Here is a 25,000-nt window from a genome sequence, read left to right on the forward strand (position 1 = left end):
CTGGATCTTTTTTCTTCTGTTTTTTGGCTACTTTTTGTGGGCATTTCTGCTTTATTATACAGTATAGGACAGTGTGTAGACAGGAAAGGTAGGGGGGAGAGAGAGAGGGAGAGGGGGGCAGGAAGAAGAGAGAGAGAGGGAGAGGGAGAGGGGGGGGGCAGGAAGAAGAGAGAGAGAGAGAGGGAGGGGGGCAGGAAGAAGAGAGAGAGAGGGAGAGGGAGGGGGCAGGAAGAAGAGAGAGAGAGAGAGAGAGGGAGGGGGGAGGGGGGGAGCAGGAAGAAGAGAGAGAGAGGGAGAGGGAGAGGGGGGGGCAGGAAGAAGTGAGAGAGGGAGAGGGAGAGGGGGGGGCAGGAAGAAGAGAGAGAGAGAGAGAGGGGGGGGGGGCAGGAAGAAGAGAGAGAGAGGGAGAGGGAGAGGGGGGGGGGGGCAGGAAGAAGAGAGAGAGGGAGAGGGGGGCAGGAAGAAGAGAGAGAGAGAGAGAGAGAGAGACTACAGTAGCCTTTATGCACCTTAACCTGATGAGCCACCAGGGGGGATGGATCGTATCTCTGCTGTGGGAAGTTGTGACCTGAACACACACACACACACACACACACACACACACACACACAAAACCACAGACACACCATCGTTATTACACCTAGAGGGTAGAAACACACTTCCTATTGTTCTTGAAAACAAAAATGCTTTATTGGCTAAGTATATCTCATAAAAACAGAGGCGTATGACATTACAGTGTTTATATTACAGTTGCATCATTATGTTTTGATACCCAGAGGATATCTACGATATTTGATACACCCCATAGAGAAGAGATCTACTTTCTGCTCGGCCTTTCCGAGAAAGAGTTTTCAAATGTAAATTTATTCTTCCTTGTCAAGTAAACTTCTGATTTATTTGATTTTCTGCCACACATACAGTACAGCACTATAACTCATGTCGAGCCAGTGACAAAAATGTGTCTATATGTATCTGCTATTGAAACCCGAGCAAGTTGACTGTCTCCATGCTTGTCATGACATTGATTAAAAGCTTAGCAAACACAATGCACACAGACACTCAATCCTGTTGACAGCAGAAATAACCTGAGCCTGAGTGGACTGGATTCGAGCCACACATTGAAAGACTTCCTAATGTTGTTGCCAACTTATCTTTCGCTAGAAGAATGGGGCTGATTGGAGTTGAGTTGGGAGGAGCAGTTTGCAGGCGGGGGTCTTTGTTTAATGATAGTTTAATCAGTGTTTGGACTGTCGTTCCAGGACTTCCTGAACGAATAGCCTGTGTGTTTTTCCCACTGGCTGATTGGATAGATTTCTAAGTAGAATATTACCATGAATCTAAATCGTTCTTTTTATTTGATGACATAAACAGTATTCACTGTTGAATGATTATTGTGTGTGCGTGTGTGTGTGTGTGTGTGTGCGTGTGTGTGTGTGTGTGTGTGTGCGCGCGTGTGTGCGCGTGTGTGTGTGCTCGCATTCATGTACTGTATGTATGTGCACGTGTTTTTGCTTGTGTTTCTCTAGATGGTAGACTAGTTTTCCATTACAGTGTTACAGTATCATAAATCTATACTGTATCGTTCTTTTGATTTCCTAGTGTGTTGAAAAACTACAACGGCAATGAAGAGATTCTGATTTGATGTCATAGACTTTGTATGATTAGACTGTGATGTGTGTGTGTGCGTTCGCTTTCGTGTGCGTGTGTGTGTGTGTGCGCTTGCTTGTGCTTCTCTATTTCCTTCATAGATACACCAGCTCATTTCCAGGCATAGTTGTACAGTAAATGTCTTTGATGCCTGTGGCTGTATTCGTCTCTGATGAGCAAGGATCAAACACATAAAAAGCATTTACCCTTGAGCCAGCCATCTGAAAGTAGGAAAGTACAACTAAATGGTTCCTACATTTTCACGATGAATCCATAGATACTTTATGATGGGATATTACAAGATTTCCATAATGTATGTTTACGACATTCTCATGAAGTCTGCACAGGATATTTTCATACAGTAGATCAACAATTTACCTCAAACACGGTTTACTTGACTCTTGTTGCTTCCAGTGGCTAATGATTAACGGAGATGGATAAATAATCCATTCATTGATTAATTAATTTCTCTCTCTCTCTCTCTCTCTCTCTCTCTCTCTTTCTCTATCTCTCTCTCTGTGTCTCTCTCTTTCTTTCTTTCTCTCTCTCTCTTTCTCTCTCTTTCTCTCTCTTTATTAATTATTAATTAATAATTAATTCTCTGATGGCACACGGTCTTGCCACACAATTTGCATTCTTCCCAAAGCCCTGGTGTCTTGTGTACATGTAGGTAGATGCATCCATGCCTACTGTACTGCGCTGGCATTTCAAGCTGTGAATAACTGGATGAGCTAGATAGTTTGTTGTTGGTTGTCAGTCCCCTTAATGAGGTGAAGCATAAAAGAGCAACAGGGCAAAATGGCTGCCAGACAGACGAGATGCCAGAGCAGATCTGTGCCACGGGGCCAGTCTGCCCAGCGCTGAGTCCCGTAGTGGACTCACTGAGCAGATGGACGCTGCACTAAGCCACCCCGGGCTACTGCAGCCATTTGCAGAAGGACAGCGAGGGCACAGGCTGAAAGAGAGAAAGAGAGAGTGAGAATTAGAGACGGTGAAAGGGATCGTGGGAAGCCTTTCATTTCACCATCACTATGGCTACCGACGCAGTTACTAGCATTGCATCAGTCTTGAATAGTCGTCACCGATTCCTCATCTGGCACTGTCCTCTTTCTGATCCAGAGTGCGTGGCCTAGATTACAGTACGGTCGTTGCATACTGTAGCGTTTTAGCATCCCATCATTAGGTTGAACGTGATTTAAAAACATCCTTCGTACACACAGTAGCTGTTCCTTGTTTACATTCAGGCTACTGTGCGTTAGCGTGTATCGGCGTGCTGCATATTCAGTTAATATAGTCAATTCAATTAGAAGGTGCATTCTACACCCAACTGAGTTTACCTTTCCGGGCACCTGTTATGTGCTATTATACGCCTAACCAGGCTGTGAAATTAACAGCCCACCCCCCACTCCCCCCCCCCCTCTCCCAATATACATTCCACCTGGAGGGGGTGGCACTACGTTGTTACCTTTGGATTGCAGGAATAATGAAGAAGAATCGTTAGCGCCTAGCGAAGTGTGTAGGAGGGCGCGCGCTGCATGAGAATGGGGCTCGGAGAAATAGCGGGAAGTCTGGATGTCTGAGACTCGTTTTCTCTCTTTCTGCCCGCAGGTCAGAAACGCGCCCCGCAAGCCTGTCCTCCGGCGTCGCCTCGGGGCCCCGCGGTAAGACTCTCTCACGCGCCCCTCCCTCTCCCACACACCCTGCGAACCTCCGAGTTGAAATATCTCCAGCGGTCATACAAATAGCAATACGCACAAACCAAACACAGAGCCTGTCATAACCTTTTAGATTTTCAGTCGCTATAACACAACGACAACGGCGGCTAGTTGTGCGTCTGGAGTTTCTGTAGTCGTCGCAAGCTACGGTAGTGTGACTGATTCCGGCGTGCTTATGACACCGCGACGGGCCTGCGGTTCACGTGAAGGGTTTCCGTAAACAACGGGAATAATGATCGCCCTGGAGACGTCTCGGTAGAGAGGCGATGTGTTCCCTCCATAACTCTCATAGCCGGGACTCGTGTAAAAAAAGGTCCGGGTCTATTTAGTACATGTACTGCATACTTTCCTGTCTGAGGCATCCATTTCTCCATCCTCGGGTCTGATATCATCAAGATGAGTCTTGGATAACCGGTCGGCTCTAGGTTGGTGCGTAAGTATACACACAGCAGCAACACATTGTCAGAATGCCCTCTAGTGTCCCAGGTGTATCGGGTCCATTATCGGTGTTGTGATAGTTATTTTAGACTGGTGTAGTCCAAAGATTTACCAAGATACGTTCAAAAGGTTGAGTCTGGTTTATTGAATGAAATCAAATACTTGCGCAAGGACTTCCTGACAAACGCAGCAAAGGTGGTTCAGTCAGAGAAGTGAGGTCAGTCACTTCTGGCTGTGGCTTATGTACAGTCCAAAACAAAGGTACAGTGTTTCCAGGATGTGATTGGCTACTGCATTGTACATGAATGGCAGGCGTGGCCAAGAGTAAAAACATGTGACATGAGAAAACAAAGAAAACAGAGGTCTGAATCAGGACGAGGAAGGACAAGGTGTGGCCTTTCTGACTTGGACAAAAGAGCGAGGCAGAGCTATGCAGAGTGTTTACAATTACAAAAGGGGGGGAGAGTTGGTGTTTTACATTAGACTGAAACTGGGGTTTTGCAGGGGACTTGGGGGGAGGTGATAAATTACAAAGACAAAGGCTTAAGGTGGGTTTAAGGTGTTTGGATGTAAATTCCTGGACAAATCCCTCATTTGTGCCTGAACAGGCACACAAAAATAAAATCCAAACACAGTGTAAACAGTCAGCTATGCTATACATGTGGAAAGGAAATAATCTCTCCACTAGGTGGAAACTTTAATTATTTCCTCTCAACGTGCAAAATCACACACCAAAACCCCTTGCTTCAGAAATTTGACAGGAAACAAGATAAAAAAAATTGACATGATTATATACTATTTATAGTCTAAGAGTGGACAACCATTCACCAAAAAACAAACTTGATTTAACAAGGCAAAAAAAAGATAAAATGGTTACCAGTGTAAGAGGGGCAAAAAACCTCTTGGTCAATTTAGAGGAAAAACCCAAACTTATTTATCAACTCATGTTTCAACAATTGCAACTCTTGTAAACAAATATGATATTTTCCAGATTATTTCAAAGTTCATTAACTCTTGTGAGGAGGTGACCGGCAAGGTCAGTCTCCGATTGCTCATCAGAGGAGAGGAGAGTGTGGCGGTGACTGTCAAGGTCACTCTTGTTCACAGTGTATCCCAACAGTCATTTAGGTGGCACTTCTCTTTTGGGCAATAGAATGTCATTGGGGAATGCAAGGCGTCTTCTCTTCTAGATCGCAACTTCGATGTCACGTTGCTTGAAATCAGTTATGTTCAATGTTAGTGTGTGCAGGTGTGTGTGCGTGTGTGGTGCATCTTGTGAGGAGGTGACCAGCAAGGTCATTTTTCCTCCGATTCCTCGTCAGAGGAGAGGACAGTGTGATGGCCCATGGTTTTGGCCTCTGAGCCCTCTGGTTCAGCTGCATTCTGATCTCCTGGTGTTTGCGATCCCCTGGTGGACCGTCCTCTGCTACTTGGACCCGTCGGCAATGGCTTGCATGGGTCCAACGAAGTCCTCTCAGATCGCTGTCTGCGTGATGAGTAGAAACTGGTACGGCCCGAGCCACCTCGGCGAGTTCCAGCTCCTTCGTCTGTGGTCGTGGACTAGGACCCAATCCCCAGGAGAGATGTGATGCAGGAACCCCTCCTTAGCCTCAGGAAATGGCGGTCCTCACTCTGTTGGAGACATCTGTTAACATCTTCCGCCACCCCTGTTTTTGAAACATGATCTGGCCCGTGGGCTAGTTTGAAAGCATAATGAAAACATGAACGAGGTAGTACAGGTTTGTCATTAGGCCCTAGATACAGGTTAGTTTGGTGGTGGAAATGTGCACTTAGTCCTTCATTTCTTTTCTCCGCAGGTGGAGCAGATGCTTGTAGGTCAGAAATGTAGGCTCTTGAACTGAACCCGGTCCATCCCTGTACTGCTCCACGTAGGGTCGGCCCGGGTCGTGCTGCTGGAGGGCTCACCTCGGCGCTCCCGCCTCCAGCACAGGCTGATGAAGTGCTCCGTCTGTGGATCCACAGATGAGAGAGACAAACAGAGACAAAACAGAAGAGCAAAAGAGAGTCCTCTGGTCTGGTCTCCCTGTTCCCTTCTTTGGTCAGGAACGGTTATTCAACAGTCTGTAGGAGATACTCAGAAACATGGTTAAGCGCAAGCTCCTGCTTTGGGGAAAAAATGTTGTTATCTGTCAGGAAAACTTAAACAGGGTGACTGTTCAAGTGTCATTTAGAGCCAGTCTTCTGCAGTAGCCTACAGTGACATCAGGGGCAGTGTTAGAATGACTTCAACACGCCCAGTCCCCAGTCATGATCAAGGCAATTGGATTTGGCTCTAGCAGTTCTCTTGCGATTTTATGAAAAGAAAATAACCCATATTCTCGTCTCAACAAAACAACACCCTCTAAGGGTGAAAGCAAAAAATTTCCTGAAGTCAGGATAAAAATAGAGATGAGGCAAAGAAAATGACACTAAAATGAACTGGCTTCATTTACAATTAACTAATCAAAAAACCCCATCAAAGCTTCATTTGTATAGCTAAAATTTGTATATCTAAACCCTCCCTCTTCTGCATTTGAGGACAGAGTATTTGGGCACTGCTCCTGTTTCATACTTATCTGTCGCTCACAGTGAGTTGGTGACATGGCGTTGGTCTGCATCTCACGAACCCCAGATCGCCCATCTGTAGGGAAACAGGCCAGTAATCTCCATCTCCACCTCCGGTGTCCTGTGCCCGTCTCCTGGTTCGGCATTCACCCATCACTCCCGGAACGACAGTTGTCTGTAAAAAACCCACTCAGAAAAAACACTCAGGCCCGATGAATGTGCCTCAAACTATAAACATGAGATATTTAACATAACCATTTAAAAAAATATAATTGGGTTATGAGATTCTGCATTCAGATTAAGACACTAGCAACCCTTATCTATTCCCCCCACTATTATGCACAAACCTTATGTCTTAAGCTACATATCAGAAAGAGAGACAAAACAAACAGTTAAAACAGACAAACAGCAGGTCCCAAGCAGTCCCCAGGAAGGCATGATCCAGGCTTCTCAAAGACCTGCCGCCCAGGGTCCATAGCACCTGAAAATTAAGACTCAAAACACAGACTGGGTTCAATAGCAGAGGAGAAGGCCTAATGCCAGCTCCTCAAAAAACACATTATCATTATATGAATGAAAATTCATACAGTAGAAATGCATAAAACGAACAGCTTATGGCCATTCATTGACTATTGAAACAAAACTCCTGAATCAAACACCTATTCAACCCTGTCAGACTTTTGAGTTCGCTCTACATCTATTTTATCCTGTTTATAAAACTCTCTATCTTGGCTAGTTTAAATCACCCTTATGGGTTGTTCAAGGGAAATCCAGCAGGTGGCGCTCGACCCCAAATCGGAGGCTCTTCCTTTTCATTCAGCTTGCGGTAACTGTGACACCGTTCAATCCAGTGGCCATACTGACCACAATGGAAGCATGAATCATCTCTATCTTCACTTCGATTATACCTTTTTCCTCGCCTAACCCTACCAGAACGCTTCCTATTGTTTCTCTGTCGCCACTGTGGTCGTTGTTGGTTCCACCTCGCACCAGCAGTCTGATTGTCCAGCTGTTGTAACTGAGCAGCTTGTAATCTGGCTGCACCTAGCTTCATTTCTTTCAACTCCCTCTCTTCAATGTGATCACGAAGACGCTCCGCATAGCGGAAATGATCAACAACTTCTTCGAGAGAAGTCGATTCCCAGGTGTGGCACATCAACCTAACTTGGTCGGACAAAGAGGAGAGAGAGTTATTCATCAATTGTTGTTTCAAAATCTTTTTATAATCGGCGTTCGCTTTGTCCATGCCACTGTGTGCGGCGAAAACTGATTCTAGTCGTTCCCAAAATATCTCGAACTGTTGATCGGAATTTTGTTTGCAATATGTGATACGGTCCCAATCCATCTTTTTAGGGAATCGAGTTTTGATTCTGTTCAACAGCGCAGTGTTTTGGTCAGAAAAATCGGCATGATTAAAAGGCAATGCAATGTCAAACGGATGTTTCACATCCACCCATTTTAGCCCAAGGCACTGTCTCATGATCATGGCGATTTCCTCTGCGTGAGGCTCATACATACGAACTAAACTGTTAAAAAGATTTTCAAACTCGTCAATGTCTTTGGTTGGATCGGGCAAGGTTTTAGCTATTTCACGTAGTTCATCAGAGCGCCAGGGTCTATAAACCGTAATCTCTGGAGTCCAGGCCGCATAACCAGCTGCATAATTTATTTGTGAAGGGCGAGGAACAGGGTTTGGGCAGCGTATCAGAGGCGCGTGTATTTGCGGTCCCTCCAGACTATCTCTAGCCATTTGCAGTTGTTCCAAATTAACCTTAGCCTCAGATATAGCTCTAGCCAAATCTTCCTTATACCTCGTAGAAAGGGGCGAAATGAGAGAAGGGGCGTGGCTAATGGCGGGAGCATGAAAAGGGGAAAGAACAGCCTGGTTGGGTGTGAGCACGGAGCAACGAGTCGACTCTGATTCTAAATCAGAGTTATTCTGCTGGGGAAATGGCGGAGAGACTGTTTGCTGAATCTCCTTATCTTTCCTTCCTGACCTAAAAACCCGCTCTCGTGCTACTCTCTCCCAAATCTTAAAAACAGACCAGTCTACAGAATTAACAGGCTTTTCCCTTAACCTAGACATCTCAACCACCTCTAGCTGAGCCCGAATCTTAGCTAATCATTTAACACTAAATGTCAGATGTGGATGTAAGAAATCGAAAATGCTTTAGCACATAACGAAATCTGCCACAAACGCTCGCAGAAATATGCTTCAGTGCAACAATCACATCAGACGTTTGCAGCAGAATTCTTTACATCCTCTAGCATATCTTAATAACTAGTGTTACAGTGACACCTAGTGGTGATCCCAAAAATGTTGCATGTATGCGCTTAAGTCTTTCGGACCTCGCCCACTCCCCCTCCCTAACCCGGAAATTGTCTTTGGCAGCGCGGGGAAATTTAAAGAAACAAATCCCAAATAATCACGACGCAGCCTAAAAAACCCCAAAACAGCAATGAAAGGAAACCTTATGGTTAACTCACGGCGGGAAAGAATACAATTTCGAAAGAAACACACATTAAGACATTAAATTCGCTTAGTACTCACTCAGTCAGGAATCTCTTTGTTCTCCCTCTGGCTCAAGGCGGATCACCGGGAGTTGTTTTCCGGCGTCTCCTAGGCAACCAGTTAGCTAGCCTACTGGGAATCTAGCAGAATTTTAACAGTCTAAAAAGGGTACAAAACAATACTTTACCTGGATCCATGGCGCGCGTAACAAACATACAATCAAGAGCCGAGGCTCAAAAATGCAATCAAAAAATCCCACTGAGCCGGCGAAAAATAGCGCTTAGACAAACATAAAGACAACACAACCCCGTTCGGGGACAAAAACAGACACTCCGGAGATTAGCTGGTAATCGCACTCACTGCGAACTTCAACCCATTTGGAAATCGCACTCACTGCGAACTTCAACCCATTTGGAAATCGCACTCACTGCGAACTTCAACCCTGTGGGAATCGCACTATCTGCGAACTTCAATTCTGTGGAAATCGCACTCACTGCGAACTTCAACCCTGTGGAAATCGCACTATCTGCGAACTTCAATAGGTTCCCTTCTGTGCTAATTTTGGAACATCGAGCTAAAGCAACCCAAAACGTTATCCTAGAAGTGCACTTTCACTTCTTAACTACAGCCGAGCCGACAAACAATCTAAACTGTAGTCTACATCAACTGTAAGGGAGCGAGTCCCAACCCCAAAACACACCTCTTCTGAAGAGAACCCCCGGTAGCCTAAACAAGGACGAAGTCAAAACGACAATACGATATAAATATGTATATTGCTGTTCACATCTCCTTGGATAGTTACTTACTTAATACCCACGCTGGGGTTTCCTGTTTTCAACCAATCCAGACCAACACAACTGAACCAAATCAAGGCAAATACAACTCAGAACCACAAGAGGGTTCGTTTAAACGTACCTGTGCGCTTCAAGAATCCAGTGGAAGAACTGAGGAAATAATCTCACCGTGCGCTCTGGCGCAAGAGAGAAAATTGATTTTCCAACGCCCACTATGGACCGACACGTCTGCCGATCAGTCCTATCCACTGGAATCCCGAAGCCAAACGCAGGCAGTGCTCCCATTCCCGTTCGCCAAACTGTGATAGTTATTTTAGACTGGTGTAGTCCAAAGATTTACCAAGATACGTTCAAAAGGTTGAGTCTGGTTTATTGAATGAAATCAAATACTTGCGCAAGGACTTCCTGACAAACGCAGCAAAGGTGGTTCAGTCAGAGAAGTGAGGTCAGTCACTTCTGGCTGTGGCTTATGTACAGTCCAAAACAAAGGTACAGTGTTTCCAGGATGTGATTGGCTACTGCATTGTACATGAATGGCAGGCGTGGCCAAGAGTAAAAACATGTGACATGAGAAAACAAAGAAAACAGAGGTCTGAATCAGGACGAGGAAGGACAAGGTGTGGCCTTTCTGACTTGGACAAAAGAGCGAGGCAGAGCTATGCAGAGTGTTTACAATTACAAAAGGGGGGGAGAGTTGGTGTTTTACATTAGACTGAAACTGGGGTTTTGCAGGGGACTTGGGGGGAGGTGATAAATTACAAAGACAAAGGCTTAAGGTGGGTTTAAGGTGTTTGGATGTAAATTCCTGGACAGTGTACATGAGTTATAACGACTACAGCCTCTCTCCCGGTTCCACTCGTTTATCTCCTGGTCAGACTCATCCGTGTCACATCTCCAGTGTTGGGCAGTAATGCGTCAGTACCGTGTTACAGTAATATTACTTTCCCCAGTAACGAGGGTGTAATGAGCTACTAATACTTGATCGACACGGTCACGGCTCTTCTCTGTCCTGGCCCCGCAGTGGTGGAATGAACCGCCCACTGACGTCAGGACAGCAGAGTCGCCGCCCATCTTTCGTCGCAGGCTCAAAACTCATCTCTTCAAGAAGTACTACAACGATCCACCCTCTTAAGCAGCCTACTTTGCCTTCAGCACTAGATTATGCTCTTAGTCACTTGTTTTAGAAAGGAGATGCACTTGTGAGTTCTGGCAAGTAGAAGTACATTGGCTTTTCCTACGTTAAATGCAGTTATTGTAAGTCGCTTTGGATAAAAGCGTCTGCTAAATGACGTAAGTAATTTACGTAATGTAATACGATTTCAGTAATAATATTACAGTTACTCGCCCCTCAAAAAGCTCGCTACTGTGTCACTTTTGTCCTATGTTGGGAGCGTTTAAAATGACCTGAACACAGAACATCATCTCGCAGCCCTGAGTGTGATTGATGGGTTCAGGTGCGCATGCTCTTCCCGCTCTGTCTCCATGACTCACACACACACACACACACACACACACACACACAGCCTCTCCCTCGCTGCAAAGCCGGCCTCTTTTCCCTGATTAATAAGACAAACAGCGCTGTTTTCATAACTTTGTGTTGACCCTAATTGTATGGCAGGAGGCAATACAGACAGAAAGGCCAGAGGAACGTCACGATGTCGAAGAAAAAGTCATTAGGCTTCATTCCTACATGTTCAAAATATATGGGCCTATTGTTGCTTTAATCATTTGTAATCTCATGTTTCGTTTGTTGCTTTTTATTTAAGATCAAGACCTTTAGGCTACATTTTACAACTGAGGAGAGAATGCGAATGCGGAGCACATTTGCCATCGATGTTATTATACGTGTTATTTAGATTTACCGAGGCCTGTTATAGGCCCACATTAAAGATGATTATGATCAAAGTGAATAATGGCAGGTCATGCAATGTCATTTGGATGGATGTAGGTTATTAGACCGGGACAAACGGGATGTGGCCTGGAGGTATGGGTATACTGTATACATGGCTCCATAAAAACGACTAAATCAGATCCAATCAATACCAATAAAATAACTTCTGTGGAAAATAATTACTAGTTAGTTACTAATGCTAAAGAATATTCCGCCTAATTTGGAGGCCTGAAGGAAAAAAAGATGCCGATCAGTCGACCAAGAATTTAAAAGATTGTGTTGCGCCGTCAGTTTGAGGCAGGTGTGCTTTTCATCCAGTCGGTCACTTTTCGGGATTCATGGCTGCAGAAAAAAACGTCTAGTTTGAAGCCTTTAGCTGTGTTTACCCTGACATTCACACAGGGGCGTAACTGAAAAGTAATACAGGTGCATCTCAGAAACATTCATTATTTTCCGTAATTAAATTCAAAAAGTGAAACGTTCATATATTATAGATTCATTACACATGTAGTGAAATATTTCAAGGCTGATTGCCTCCATGCCGCACGCCACGTTGATGTAGCAATTTGTGCAAAAGGAGCCCCCACCAAGTGTTGAGTGTATAAATGGACATTCTGAGCAAAATGTACAATCATAAATATGAAAACAAAACAGCCTTGAAATATTTCACTTTGTGTAATGGATCTAGAATACATGAAAGTTTCGCTGTTTGAATTAAATTATGGAAAATACCGGACTTATTCACAATATTCACATTTTCTGAGATGCCCCCCTATATTAAAAAAGTAACTAGTTACCTTGGGCTGGAGTAATAAGTAATGATATAACTTTTCAAAAGAATAATGAGTAATAAGTACAGTAGTATATTACATTTTTGTGGTAATGAGCCCAACACTTGTCATCTCTGTAACAGTGAGTAGATAAATGCTTGTTCATTAACACTGTTTACATGTTCTGATGCACATTTCAGAGGGACCAGGTGAATTGTATAAAAATTGGTTTGTGTATGTGTTTGTCAGTGGGTGTGTGTGTGTGTGTGTGTGTGTGTGTGTGCGTGTGAATGTGCGTGTGTGTGTGTGTGTGTGTGAGTGTGTATGTGTGTGTGTGTGCGTGCGTGCGTGTGTGTGTGTGCGCGTGTGTGTGCGCGTGTGTGTGTGTGTGTGTGTGTGTGTGCCGGCTGGACTGTGGGGTGTGAGTGATGTCTCTCAGCCTGAGTGGGGTTGTCAGTGAAGGGCTGGAACCTCTGATGGATGAAGCCCTTTCCCAGGATAAGGCCAGGGACACGCGCACACACACACACACACACACACACACACACACACCCTGAGTGGAAGAGAGGGATCACCTCTGTCTCAGTGCTAGATCTATGGACCATAATGAGGCAGGGTTTGCACAACTGCCTCTTTTGATAAAGTCGGCTGGTTGTGGGTGATGCTTGGAGCCTCCCGCCTGCAGCTCCACAATTATTCTTCATGCAGTTATTTCAAAGCCGTCACTTAATAGCAGGAGTGTTTATCTAAAATTGATAGTAGATGCTTATAACAACAAGGTGTGATGTACTAGTCAACCTTGCCCCACCCACACACACACAACTCCAATTAATCCTAACCCTAACCAACCTCTCTCTCCAAGTAAAATCTATTGTTCAGCAATCTCGCCCAGTCCTTTTCGCCATTAAAGGTACCCCATGTAGTTTTTGACCACTAGTATGCGCTCTAGAGCAAATTTGAGAAAGTGGTCCCCGAAAATCGCGTACTACGTCATTGCGTCAATAAGCACATAATAGTGACGTTTCACACATCTTTGTTGTTTTCAAAACATTGGCTAAATATCATTTTGCAAAGAAATTACAAGGTAGGAAAGACATTCAAGTAATTCAACTTGTTTATTAGACTCCAAGGAACCATATAATAGAGGAATTTTCGAAAACAAACACAGAACGGATTGTTTTGATTCACATTTCGTTGGGTACCTTTAATGTCAAATAAAATTGAATCAATGCCATTCTGCACCGAAACCAGTCTGCACACGTCTGTCTTCAAAAATTCCTGGATCGGAAAACTTTTTTTTTTTTTTTTTGATCCCTGGTGAATTATTGATGCCTGATAGCCTGCCCCTGCCCAGGAACACACACACACACAAACACACACACACACACACACACACACACACGCACACACACACACACTTTTTCTCTCTCACTCGGCTCATTTAATTAGCACTCTGTCTACCATTCCTCAAACTTCCTCTCTCTTTTACTCAGGCTTTGCTCTTTCCCGCTTTCACTCCGGTCTCTCGCCCGCTGCGTCTCTCGCTCGCTGCGAGACCAACAACATGACGAGTCTGAGCGTCACCGAGGCCTGCCACTGAGAGTGTGAAACACACTAGGCACACGACCCTTTCTCTCTCTCTCTCTCTCTGTCTCTGGAAACAATACACACACCAGGACAGCAGGCACAGAAAGGCAATTAGTAACCGGCATTGTGACGCCTGCCGAGTCTCTCGACATCCTGTTTGCTCTGACACATAATGGTGGAGACGATGCCAGGCGTCTGCTCAAAGCCGTGACGCCTTCTTCTACCAGGGATCAAGAAGGAATGGATCCCTGAATGGATCCCCTTCCACTCGTCCATTCAAATCAGTTATCTTTATTGTTCTTAGAAGTGAACAATTAGTTAGATCAAGAGTTACAAGGACAGGTTGAAAGTGAGCAGCCGCTTAATGATTCAATAAAGTTATATTCTGTTGTATTTCCAATTAACAAGTAAACCATTTAAGTACTGTTCTAATCTATTAATAACGATAACTCTAGGCCTGCTAAATAATCTAGGTCTCCTAAAATGCCTTGGTTGATGTGATTGATAGTTTCATTGTTGCTAGTTCAGTGGATGCCTAGTTGAAGAGACATTGAATACGAAGACTTGGCTCTGGCACACAGGTCCCCCCACTGTACTGTACTCTGCAACATTAAATGTGCAGCGGGATTTTTGGTGGCACCTAGTGGTGAGGTTGCATATTGCAACCAACTGAATACAACATGTTGCAACACGGAGGCCTCCGTGGAAGGACCCCCTCCTTATCCATCCTACCCCATAAAGACCAAGTCTCTGTATCTGCTCCTGTTCGCGTTTCCTTGGACACCGTCTGCCTCATAGCATTCATATTTGGCATGGATCCCAGACTGACAGTGACGGAACGGGTTTTAAATTAATTTACACTTTCGCTAATTTTAACATGAAATACTGCTCTGGATCCACTGCTCCTTTCACAATGTACTCATCTGTACCAGTAGTCAAGTCAAGCCAGCCAATAGAAATACAGCTCCGAATACAACCCTGCCCAGATACAAACGCTGAACTATCCTTGCTCTGCCCGTCAGCTTTGCCCAAAATTAGTGCAGCTCGCTGCCCCGATACAAATGCTGAACTATTACCTTGCGCCAATGTTCCAGCTACTCTCTAATTATTTTGCCATTGCTCAGCTTTGCCCAAAATTAGGGCCTTCTGTTGTTGTACAATAGTAGCTAGCTAGCTTGCTCGCTAATGTGAGCCAAACCAAGCTATCATTCAGATGGGACCTGCCAAACACAAAATGTCTGCTATGTTATACTCCAATCACTTAATGTTGAAAAGAAAACGTTTGCACACTGAGGTATGCAAGTTTCAGGTTTAATACTTTAACACTTTTGTCTGTTGCCCTGATGAAGGTCATCGGGCCGAAAGTTTGGTATTAAACCTGAAACTTGCATGAGACCTAAGTGTGCAGAAATGTTCTTTTCAACATTAAGTTTTGTTTTTCTAGCACCTTAGCATTGGTTAGTCGTGAGTGCTGTGATTTCTACAAAGATACTCCAATCACTTCAAATGAATGCGTTCTATTGTTCAACCTGTACAACAGTAGCTACAAACCAAGCCATCATTCAGACGTGACTTAGCCGTGATGCAAATTTTCGCTATGGTCTACTCCATTAACTTATGCTAACAACGTGAGTGCTCAGAACAGTTTTACATTACATTACAGTCATTTAGCTGACACGTTTGTCCAAAGCAACTTACAATAATTGCATTTAAGTAAGAAATGTCAGTGTTTGCCAGAAAGTGCATTTCTTATCTAAAATCAATGACTAAGAGCATAATCTAGTGCTGAGGACAAAGTGAAGAATAGCAATCTAAAAATAGAATAAGTACTTAAGAGGGAGAATCGTGTTAGTACTTCTTGAAGAGATGAGTTTTGAGCCTGCGGCGAAAGATGGGCAGCGACTCTGCTGTCCTGACGTCAGTGGGCGGTTCATTCCACCACTGCGGGGCCAGGACAGAGAAGAGCCGTGAGCGTGTCTGCTTTGAAATCATTGCCTGGGAGAGACCTTGCTGATGCAGTGTACAGTAACTACAGTCCCTTGTGTCTTGTTGCTGTGCTCAGTCTTGACCTGTGACATGAAACTCTTCCACCCCCTCACCTTGGTTGAGTTTGGCTGTCCCTCGCCCAGTTTTCAGCCTCCTACACAGCTGTTCCTGTTTCAGTTAATGACTGTGTTTCAACCTACACATGGAATTGATTATAATTACCACCTGTTTGGTATAATTGGTTAATCATACACCTGACTATAATCCTACAATATCCCTGACTTTGTGCAAGTGTACCTATAAGAATTAAAGCTGGTAGTCACACCAAATATTGATTTGATTTAGATTTCTGTTCGTTCACTTTGCATTTTGTGAATTGATAAAAAGAAACGATTCCAATGTATATTTTTGAAAGCATTCTTACTTTACAGCATTTCTTCGCACCTGCCTAAAACTTTTGCACGGTACACCATAATGCATTTGAGGCAAACGCCTGTTTTTTGTAAGTTTTCTCTGCTGTCTGTTAACGAACACGTATTAATCTCGGCATTGTTCCTCTCCAGCTCTCGTTGTCTCAACTGGCAGCTACTTCACGCTACCCGACCACGAGCCACTCCAGCGCCGCGTCGCCATGGCAACAGCCGTTTCCCTCCACTCTCGATCCTTCGCCGTTGTCATCGGCCCACCAGCTGTCACATGTCGTAAGATCCCACCCCCGTACCCTCTCCCACACACACACACACACACTCATGTATGCAAGCAAGCACACACCCTGTTTCTCACACACACGCACGACACATACATACTGTATACACACGCGCACGCGCACGCACACACACGCACACACACACACAGCGAGGCAAACAGGCTGGCGCATAGACATGCGCACACACACACACACACACACACACACACACACAGGGAAGCTAAGGCAGACCATATGGCACATTAATGCATTGTGCCACACTTACACATGCACACCATGCACATCTGCACATATCCAAGGACACACACACCTTTCTAATAGTCTGTTGAGACTCATACATACACACACACACACACGCACACACACGCACACACACACACACACACACACACACACAACTTGAGAGTAGACACACTGAACTTGATCTTAATGCTCTTTATTGTTTGAGCTGCTGAAGTTTTTTTATTTTATTTTTTTTACTTCAAAGAAACATATTTTTTGACCTTTTTCCCCAGTGAATGTGGTCCCAATGAATTGGTTTCTGAAGACAACCAATAGTGACAGAAATATTTAAAAGGAATACATTTTCACATATTTTGTGAGTCCTGTCCATTGTTGAGCCAGATGAAACAGGCACCTTGGCACTACCTTGGCATTTCCAATATCGTGTTGAATAACTTCCTGAAACCTCACGAGGCTAACACGTTTCTCAGTGTGTGTGTGTGTGTGTGTGTGTGTGTGTGTGTGTGTTTGTGTGTGTGTGTGTTGCTGAGAAACAGCAGGGGTAGTTAGCTTGTCTTTGAACGCTGCATCATCTTTGCTCATTTCGCCTCGCGCGCCCACAAGGACCCGTGCATCTCCGAGCCACTGTGGTACGATATGAAAAGTATCTACTGTGCTTTAATCTTGGTATTTCTGCCGTGAGATATGTTTCTTGCTTTACGGAATATGTTTGAACCTACTCATATCTCCACAGATGTCTCTTTGATTTAGACACAACAGCAAAGGCGTCACTCTTAAGATAAACAGGACCGTTGCTGTGAAGCCCTGATAACACTACGCGCTCTATAACACCAGATCCATGTGTCTAGGACAGTAGATGTGTCCGCTGTCTTGTAAAACACAATTAGATAGCATTACCTAACACGCTACCTCACATCGCCTTCCCTCACTGTACCTCTCTGGTGTAAAGCGTAGCATTGCCATCATGTAACTTCCGCCAGTCTCTCTGTATTCTAAAAGTTCTTCTTCACAAAATAACTGCCGTCGACCGTGACGAGCGGCTGAACTCTCCACATCCAACTTCTCCCCACGTCGTCCTTCTTACGTCCCAACCCAGGCCGCGCGACAGAGAGGTTCACGTTCAGTGTCGGCCATTACCCTTTGGCTAAGAAACACTTAAGTGCAGTAGACTCCGCGAGTGCCTTCCTCTTCAGGTTATTGTATAGGTTTCTATCATAGAGGAAGTGACACCTGTGCCCCGCGTAGCGCGGTGACCTTGCTCTAGGTCACCACAGACGTGTTTGATGGAGGACCTCGTAATGCGTGGCCATGCATCTTCACCGATAGGTTCCCGCCGCCCGTCCATGTCGTACATCACGACCAGGAGACGCCTGACTGGAAAGTGACACTATTTCCTCGGCGTGGCTAATTACTGTATTAGAGTTAACGCGTCCCCGGTGATGCATACATTAATAACATGGGAGGGACTTAATGTTTTCTGAGAAACATTTTACGTTACGTTGGCCCCCCCCACAAAAATAAATAAATAAATACGAAGCATGTTGCCGTATTGTGTGTATTTATTGGTTTTGATGTTAACCAGCATACCACGCCATCAAACTGACAGAAACCGGAGAGTCGAGTTGAAAAAAAAACCATAAATCTAACCGATATCTCTCCACTACACTGCTGAACGTCGCGAGGTAGCCGATCGCAACCGCCGTATGATATCTGCAAATGGCCGATAAGCCTCCCGCCATCCGTTCCAGCTATCTCCATCTCTGCCCGTGTGCCTCCAGGCTTCCTCCGCAATCGCCAACATCGCCCACCTGGAGGCGGACCTGATGCCGGACCGATGGGCCATGGGCCAGGAGGACTGGGACCCGCTCCAGGAGCTCCCGTTCGCCCCCGTCCACGCCCCGGTCATCGCCATGGGAACGCACGTGCCCAGGTGAGCTCCGTCGCGGCCCGGGTGTTTGGTGAAACAGCCTGGAGGTTGTCGGGCAGGATCCGGGTGTCCGGACGTAGGCCTGTGCGCTGTGTAATCCACCACAGAATAACAATCTAACGTTGACCTTTTACCGTCTTTGGTGTATCTAGTATCTGGTATATCTAGTATCTGGTATATCTAGTATCTGGTATATCTAGTATCTGGTGTATCTAGTATCTGGTGTATCTAGTATCTGGTGTATCTAGTATCTGGTGTATCTAGTCTAGTATCGGGTGTATCTAGTATCTGGTGTATCTAGTCTAGTATCTGGTGTATCTAGTATCTGGTGTATCTAGTATCTGGTGCATCTAGTCTAGTATCTGGTGTATCTAGTATCTGGTGTATCTAGTATCTGGTGTATCTAGTATCTGGTGTATCTAGTATCTGGTGTGTCTAGTATCTGGTGTATCTAGTATCTGGTGTATCTAGTCTAGTATCTGGTGTATCTAGTATCTGGTGTATCTAGTCTAGTATCGGGTGTATCTAGTCTAGTATCTGGTGTATCTAGTATCTGGTGTATCTAGTCTAGTATCTGGTGTATCTAGTATCTGGTGTATCTAGTCTAGTATCTGGTGTATCTAGTATCTGGTGTATCTAGTATCTGGTGTATCTAGTATCTGGTGTATCTAGTATCTGGTGTATCTAGTATCTGGTGTGTCTAGTATCTGGTGTATCTAGTATCTGGTGTATCTAGTCTAGTATCTGGTGTATCTAGTATCTGGTGTATCTAGTATCTGGTGTATCTAGTATCTGGTGTATCTAGTATCTGGTGTGTCTAGTATCTGGTGTATCTAGTATCTGGTGTATCTAGTCTAGTATCGGGTGTATCTAGTCTAGTATCTGGTGTATCTAGTATCTGGTGTATCTAGTATCTGGTGTATCTAGTCTAGTATCTGGTGTATCTAGTATCTGGTGTATCTAGTCTAGTATCGGGTGTATCTAGTATCTGGTGTATCTAGTATCTGGTGTATCTAGTATCTGGTGTATCTAGTATCTGGTATATCTAGTATCTGGTGTATCTAGTATCTGGTATATCTAGTATCTGGTGTATCTAGTCTAGTATCTGGTGTATCTAGTCTAGTATCTGGTGTATCTAGTATCTGGTGTATCTAGTATCTGGTGTATCTAGTATCTGGTGTATCTAGTATCTGGTGTATCTAGTATCTGGTGTATCTAGTATCTGGTGTATCTAGTCTAGTATCTGGTGTATCTAGTATCTGGTGTATCTAGTATCTGGTGTATCTAGTATCTTCGGGGCGGCTGTGGCTCAGTGGTAGAGTGGGTCGTTCAGTGATCGAAGGGTCAGTGGTTCGAATCCCAGCTCCGACTGTCCACATGTCGAAGTGTCCTTGAGCAAGACACCTAACCCCAAAATTGCTCCCAATGAGCAGGTTGGCGCCTTGCATGGCAGCTTCGGCCATTGGTGTGTGAATGTGTGTGTGAATGGGTGAACGAGAGGCCATTGTAAAGCGCTTTGTCCCTTAGGGGTGAGAAAAGCGCTATATAAGTGCAGTCCATTTACCATTTTAGTATCTGGTGTATCTGATGTATCTAGTATCTGGTGTATCTAGTATCTGGTGTATCTAGTATCTGGTGTATCTAGTACCTGGTGTATCTACTATCTGGTGTATCTAGTATCTGGTGTATCTAGTATCTGGTGTATCTAGTCTAGTATCTGGTGTATCTAGTCTAGTATCTGGTGTATCTAGTATCTGGTGTATCTGGTGTATCTGGTGTATCTAGTATCTGGTGTATCTAGTCGTGTATCTAGTATCTGGTATATCTAGTATCTAGTGTATCTAGTATCTGGTGTATCTAGTATCTGGTATATCTAGTATCTGGTGTATCTAGTATCTGGTGTATCTAGTCTAGTATCTGGTGTATCTAGTATCTGGTGTATCTAGTCTAGTATCTGGTGTATCTAGTATCTGGTGTATCTAGTCTAGTATCTGGTGTATCTAGTATCTGGTGTATCTAGTATCTGGTGTATCTAGTCTAGTATCTGGTGTATCTAGTATCTGGTATATCTAGTATCTGGTCTATCTAGTATCTGGTGTATCTAGTATCTGGTGTGTCTAGTATCTGGTGTATCTAGTCTAGTATCTGGTGTATCTAGTATCTGGTGTATCTAGTCTAGTATCTGGTGTATCTAGTATCTGGTATATCTAGTATCTGGTCTATCTAGTATCTGGTATATCTAGTATCGGGTGTATCTAGTATCTGGTGTATCTAGTCTAGTATCTGGTGTATCTAGTCTAGTATCTGGTGTATCTAGTCTAGTATCTGGTGTATCTAGTATCTGGTGTATCTAGTATCTGGTGTATCTAGTCTAGTATCTGGTATATCTAGTATCTGGTGTATCTAGTATCTGGTGTATCTAGTATCTGGTGTATCTAGTATCGGGTGTATCTAGTATCTGGTGTATCTAGTATCTGGTATATCTAGTATCTGGTATATCTAGTATCTGGTGTAGTATCTGGTGTATCTGGACTTGGTAAGCGTCCGCCAGCGCGTGATGTGATCATGTGATCGAATGGCCGCGCACAGACACGGTGGTTCTGAACATGCTTTTAACACACTCCTGTTTTATTTGACCTATTATCTCGGTACTAAGGATCGCGCGGCCTCCCATTACGCCGCCAAGCCCCACGGTCTTGCTAGCTACCGAGAGATTGATTGGTCAATTAATCGGTGCCGTGTGCAGCGGATGGTTTACGGCGCAGTCGGAATGAGGGCAGCCCTGTAATTGGAGCCAATTGAAAGGAATATGACGTGTCAGTCCTAAACATCATATGGAACGACCGTTTTTAATACGGTGCGGCCTGTTGTTCTGGGAAGGGGATGAGCCTTTAAATCAACTATAACTAGCCTAACAGATCGACGAGAAAAAGATCTGTTTTCACGTGTCGCAACAAACCCGTATCGGGAGGCTGCTAATGACGTACTTGAATGAGGAGATATTATACAGTAATAGCCATAATACTGTTATGCTGTTGTAGACGGGGAACCAAATGAGATATCGTTCCATGCAAATCACCGCAGCGGTGTCTCGCAAACAAGCAAATGGCGTTATTAACAAAGAGCCAGATGAAAACAAACGACGCCATGGAAACAGTCGAACAGTCTGGTCCCTGAGTCACAAACGTGAGGTTTTCCCTTTGGTTCCCTCTCATTCCAAGAAAAACATTTTTATTTTAATGTCTCGTTCAATATGCATTGACCAGCTTTTTTGAGAAGTACTGTAGGACAATTAACACACTAGAACTTTAATAGAATTCAAATTGCACTGAACGTATCTGATTGACCCCTTTGAAGGTGGCTCAGACATGAATCCAATCAGGATGAATTAGGACGTTACTTTTGGAGAGAGCGGTTGAAGTGTGAAATTGATATAGTCACAGAAAATTCACTCGTTTGATAATGTCTTTGGTATTAGTTTGGTGAAAGCCTAATATTTTCATTCATTTCATTTTCAAACAGTTTTACAAAGTTATCCCATTTGACATTGAGTGCTATGTATTTTAGTCAACACATCATTTTCCAGAATTTTCAAAGATATATTATATATAATAAATATATTGTGTTACATAGACACAGTATTCAGTGTCAGTATGTAGTAGTTGACAGCATAAATTAGGGATGTTACCATGGTTCCAGGAAACAGGTGGCCGCTATGATTAGAGATAACAGTAGATTATCATTAAGATCCTGAGGGAGCCATTTTGGCACTAGCTCCTTCCACACAGGCGTTCTCTCATTACTACTGTCTAACATCCTCTCGCCATCTTTTTACTGGACGTAAATCTCTCCATTGAGGTGGCGGCACATTGTTTTAACTGGATTAGAATGAATCCAGTCAGAGAGTCATGGTGAAATACAGATCCTCTTCAGAGATTAGTTAATAATAAAGGTTGTTTTTCATGAAACCTGGTTGCAACAAGCTGCTTCTTATGAATAATTAATTGCGGTGAATGCTACTTGTTGGCGTAGCCCAATCTTTGAGACATGCAATGAGAGGGGATTGTAGGGATTGTTTTGGACTGTCACTGGATGCCTTTTCAGAAAGAAATAACACAACAGAGGCTCTCGAGCTACAATATGTACAGTAAATGATTTACTGTCACGTTTTCTTGTAGAAATAATATTTTGTCTTTCTTCTTTCCCCTTCCCCAGCTCCTCATCGAGGAGTTCCAGGAGCTCCATGGCCCACATCTTCTCCGCGGGCTTCCCAGACATCACGGACCGGAGCGGGCAGGTGGCTGAAGTCCTGGACCCGACAGAACCGGTCAACTTTGACCCTCAGAGAGAGGAGGCAGACCCCCTGCAGGGAAACCTGCTGGTGCTCCAGTTTCTGGCCTTTTCCAGGTGACCCCACCGTGGCCCTCGTTCACCAGGCGACCGTAGGACAGAAAACTGGGCGTCCGGTTATTTCTACGCCAAGTTCGACATTTATCAATTTGGACGTGAGCAGAGACTGAGACCAAGTCTCACGCCAAGTCTCAGCTCGTGTACTCTAGTCTAAGAATTGTCATGAGACTGATTCTGACTGGCATCTAAGCACAGAGCATCCACATAGGCCTGTTCATTACTTCAAAACATGGAGCTCACCCTACGGCAAAAGATTCTATTTTCTAAAGGCCTCTTCTGTGTGTCATATGTCCCTCACATAAATGGGTATTTTCCAGTTGTTTGCAAGTAACGGGTAAACAGGTGTTTGGTGTAAGAGTAATTTCGCTTTTATTTTGAGCCTACTTTAGACTATATGTAGCCTTACAAGTCTTCATGAAAGCGAAATTAATGTTACACCAATCAGTCAGTGTAGTGGTGACATAATTACTAGCAATCAAAATGAACATTAACAAGTGAAAAGCAATGATAAATGAGGGCCACTGTCTTGGCGAGCTGTGTGTGAAGTCTCTGTACACAGCATTTAATTTTTGGCCTCTTACGGTAAATATTACTCTAGTAGGAATGGGATGGGTTTTCCCCAAGTAAGGTATTATGCAATAAGTATTGTATATCAGATTTCTGAACTGTTAGCTATGGGACAGTACACATTTTCCTCTGTAAAGGAGACTAAAGGTCACTGGCTTATAGTCTCCTTCCGTACGGAGTGTGTCACTAGCATGTAAGAACGTACCCTTTGTGCGTTTGGTCGACAGCCAAGGACGAAGGCGGAACCTCGCGATTTTGACGCGCTGCCAAGAATGACCTCGACGCACTCGCAGTGGGCATAAGGTCCTGCCTGTCACCCGTTATTTACATGTCTGTTCGTCCATGTGACAGACGCACACAATTCATACCGCGTCCCCCATCACGGACATCATGCAGGTCCTGGAGCTCCGACCCTGACATGTAGACAGACAGAGGAAGATACACTTCGCCTCTCTGTCCTTTTATCTGGTCATCAGCTCCGCCGACCGCCAGGCGAAGGCAACAGGCATTTGTCATATTCATCATGACAGTGACAATATTCATCATGACAGTGACATGGGCAGGAGGATCAGCGGTGCTGAGCTCATCTCATGTTAACGCCTTTAGGTTTGAAAAGAAGGGAGTTACTGTAGATAGCGCTCATGTTTTGATGTCGAGTGAACTTAATACTTAACTAACGAAGACATTAAAAGGCAAAATAAATAGAAAATGAGGATGGTTATAATGTCTACTGTGTCTCTAATGCTTTGACTTGACACAGCAGGATAGCTTTTATTTTTTGTCTCATTACAGCCGAACATTTTCAGACCTGCAGTATTTTTTCCGATGTTGATACGAAAACAAACTTGAAATGCAGCCCCCGCCGAAAGACGTGCCTCACGCCAAATTGACGCAATTCGGGGAACTCACGTCACCGACCAAATCGTCTCATAAGCATGACGAACGGGTACAAAGGGCAGGGATGACGACTCCCGAGATGGGGGCGAGCGAGCACGCGGAATGGTGTCATTTTCTACCTCTCTCCCGGGCGCTCTAATTAACAATCCTGTCTGTTTACTGAATGAATATTCATTTCAATCTTTGTCGCTAGGTCTTTTTAATGCGTTCATATCAATCTGTGTGATTGACTTGGAGGTAATACGTCGGTCTTATTAAATTCCACAATGTTGATTAGAAGTGTTTGCTCCGAAAACCCTGTTTCGTGCTCGTTGGGCTTCACATCGGTCCTCTTGTGTTTAAACG

General features: G+C 44.3%; 1 protein-coding gene across 1 annotated transcript in view; it reads left to right on the top strand.

Annotated features, from left to right (window-relative positions):
• nphp4 (nephronophthisis 4) overlaps window positions 1–25,000 on the top strand; it is a gene marked incomplete at both ends in the record, with an annotated part of 58,127 nt that overhangs the window by 1,959 nt on the left and 31,168 nt on the right. Inside the window, 5 exons of the mRNA XM_084461923.1 lie at window positions 3,256–3,308; window positions 16,469–16,606; window positions 18,119–18,235; window positions 18,633–18,784; window positions 22,997–23,188. Of these exons, the coding sequence (XP_084318049.1) occupies window positions 3,256–3,308; window positions 16,469–16,606; window positions 18,119–18,235; window positions 18,633–18,784; window positions 22,997–23,188 (652 nt within the window). The remainder of the gene's footprint in view (window positions 1–3,255; window positions 3,309–16,468; window positions 16,607–18,118; window positions 18,236–18,632; window positions 18,785–22,996; window positions 23,189–25,000) is intronic.

The sequence above is a fragment of the Borostomias antarcticus genome (assembly GCF_949987555.1).
Source record: "Borostomias antarcticus genome assembly, chromosome: 3".
NCBI lineage: Eukaryota > Metazoa > Chordata > Actinopteri > Stomiiformes > Stomiidae > Borostomias > Borostomias antarcticus.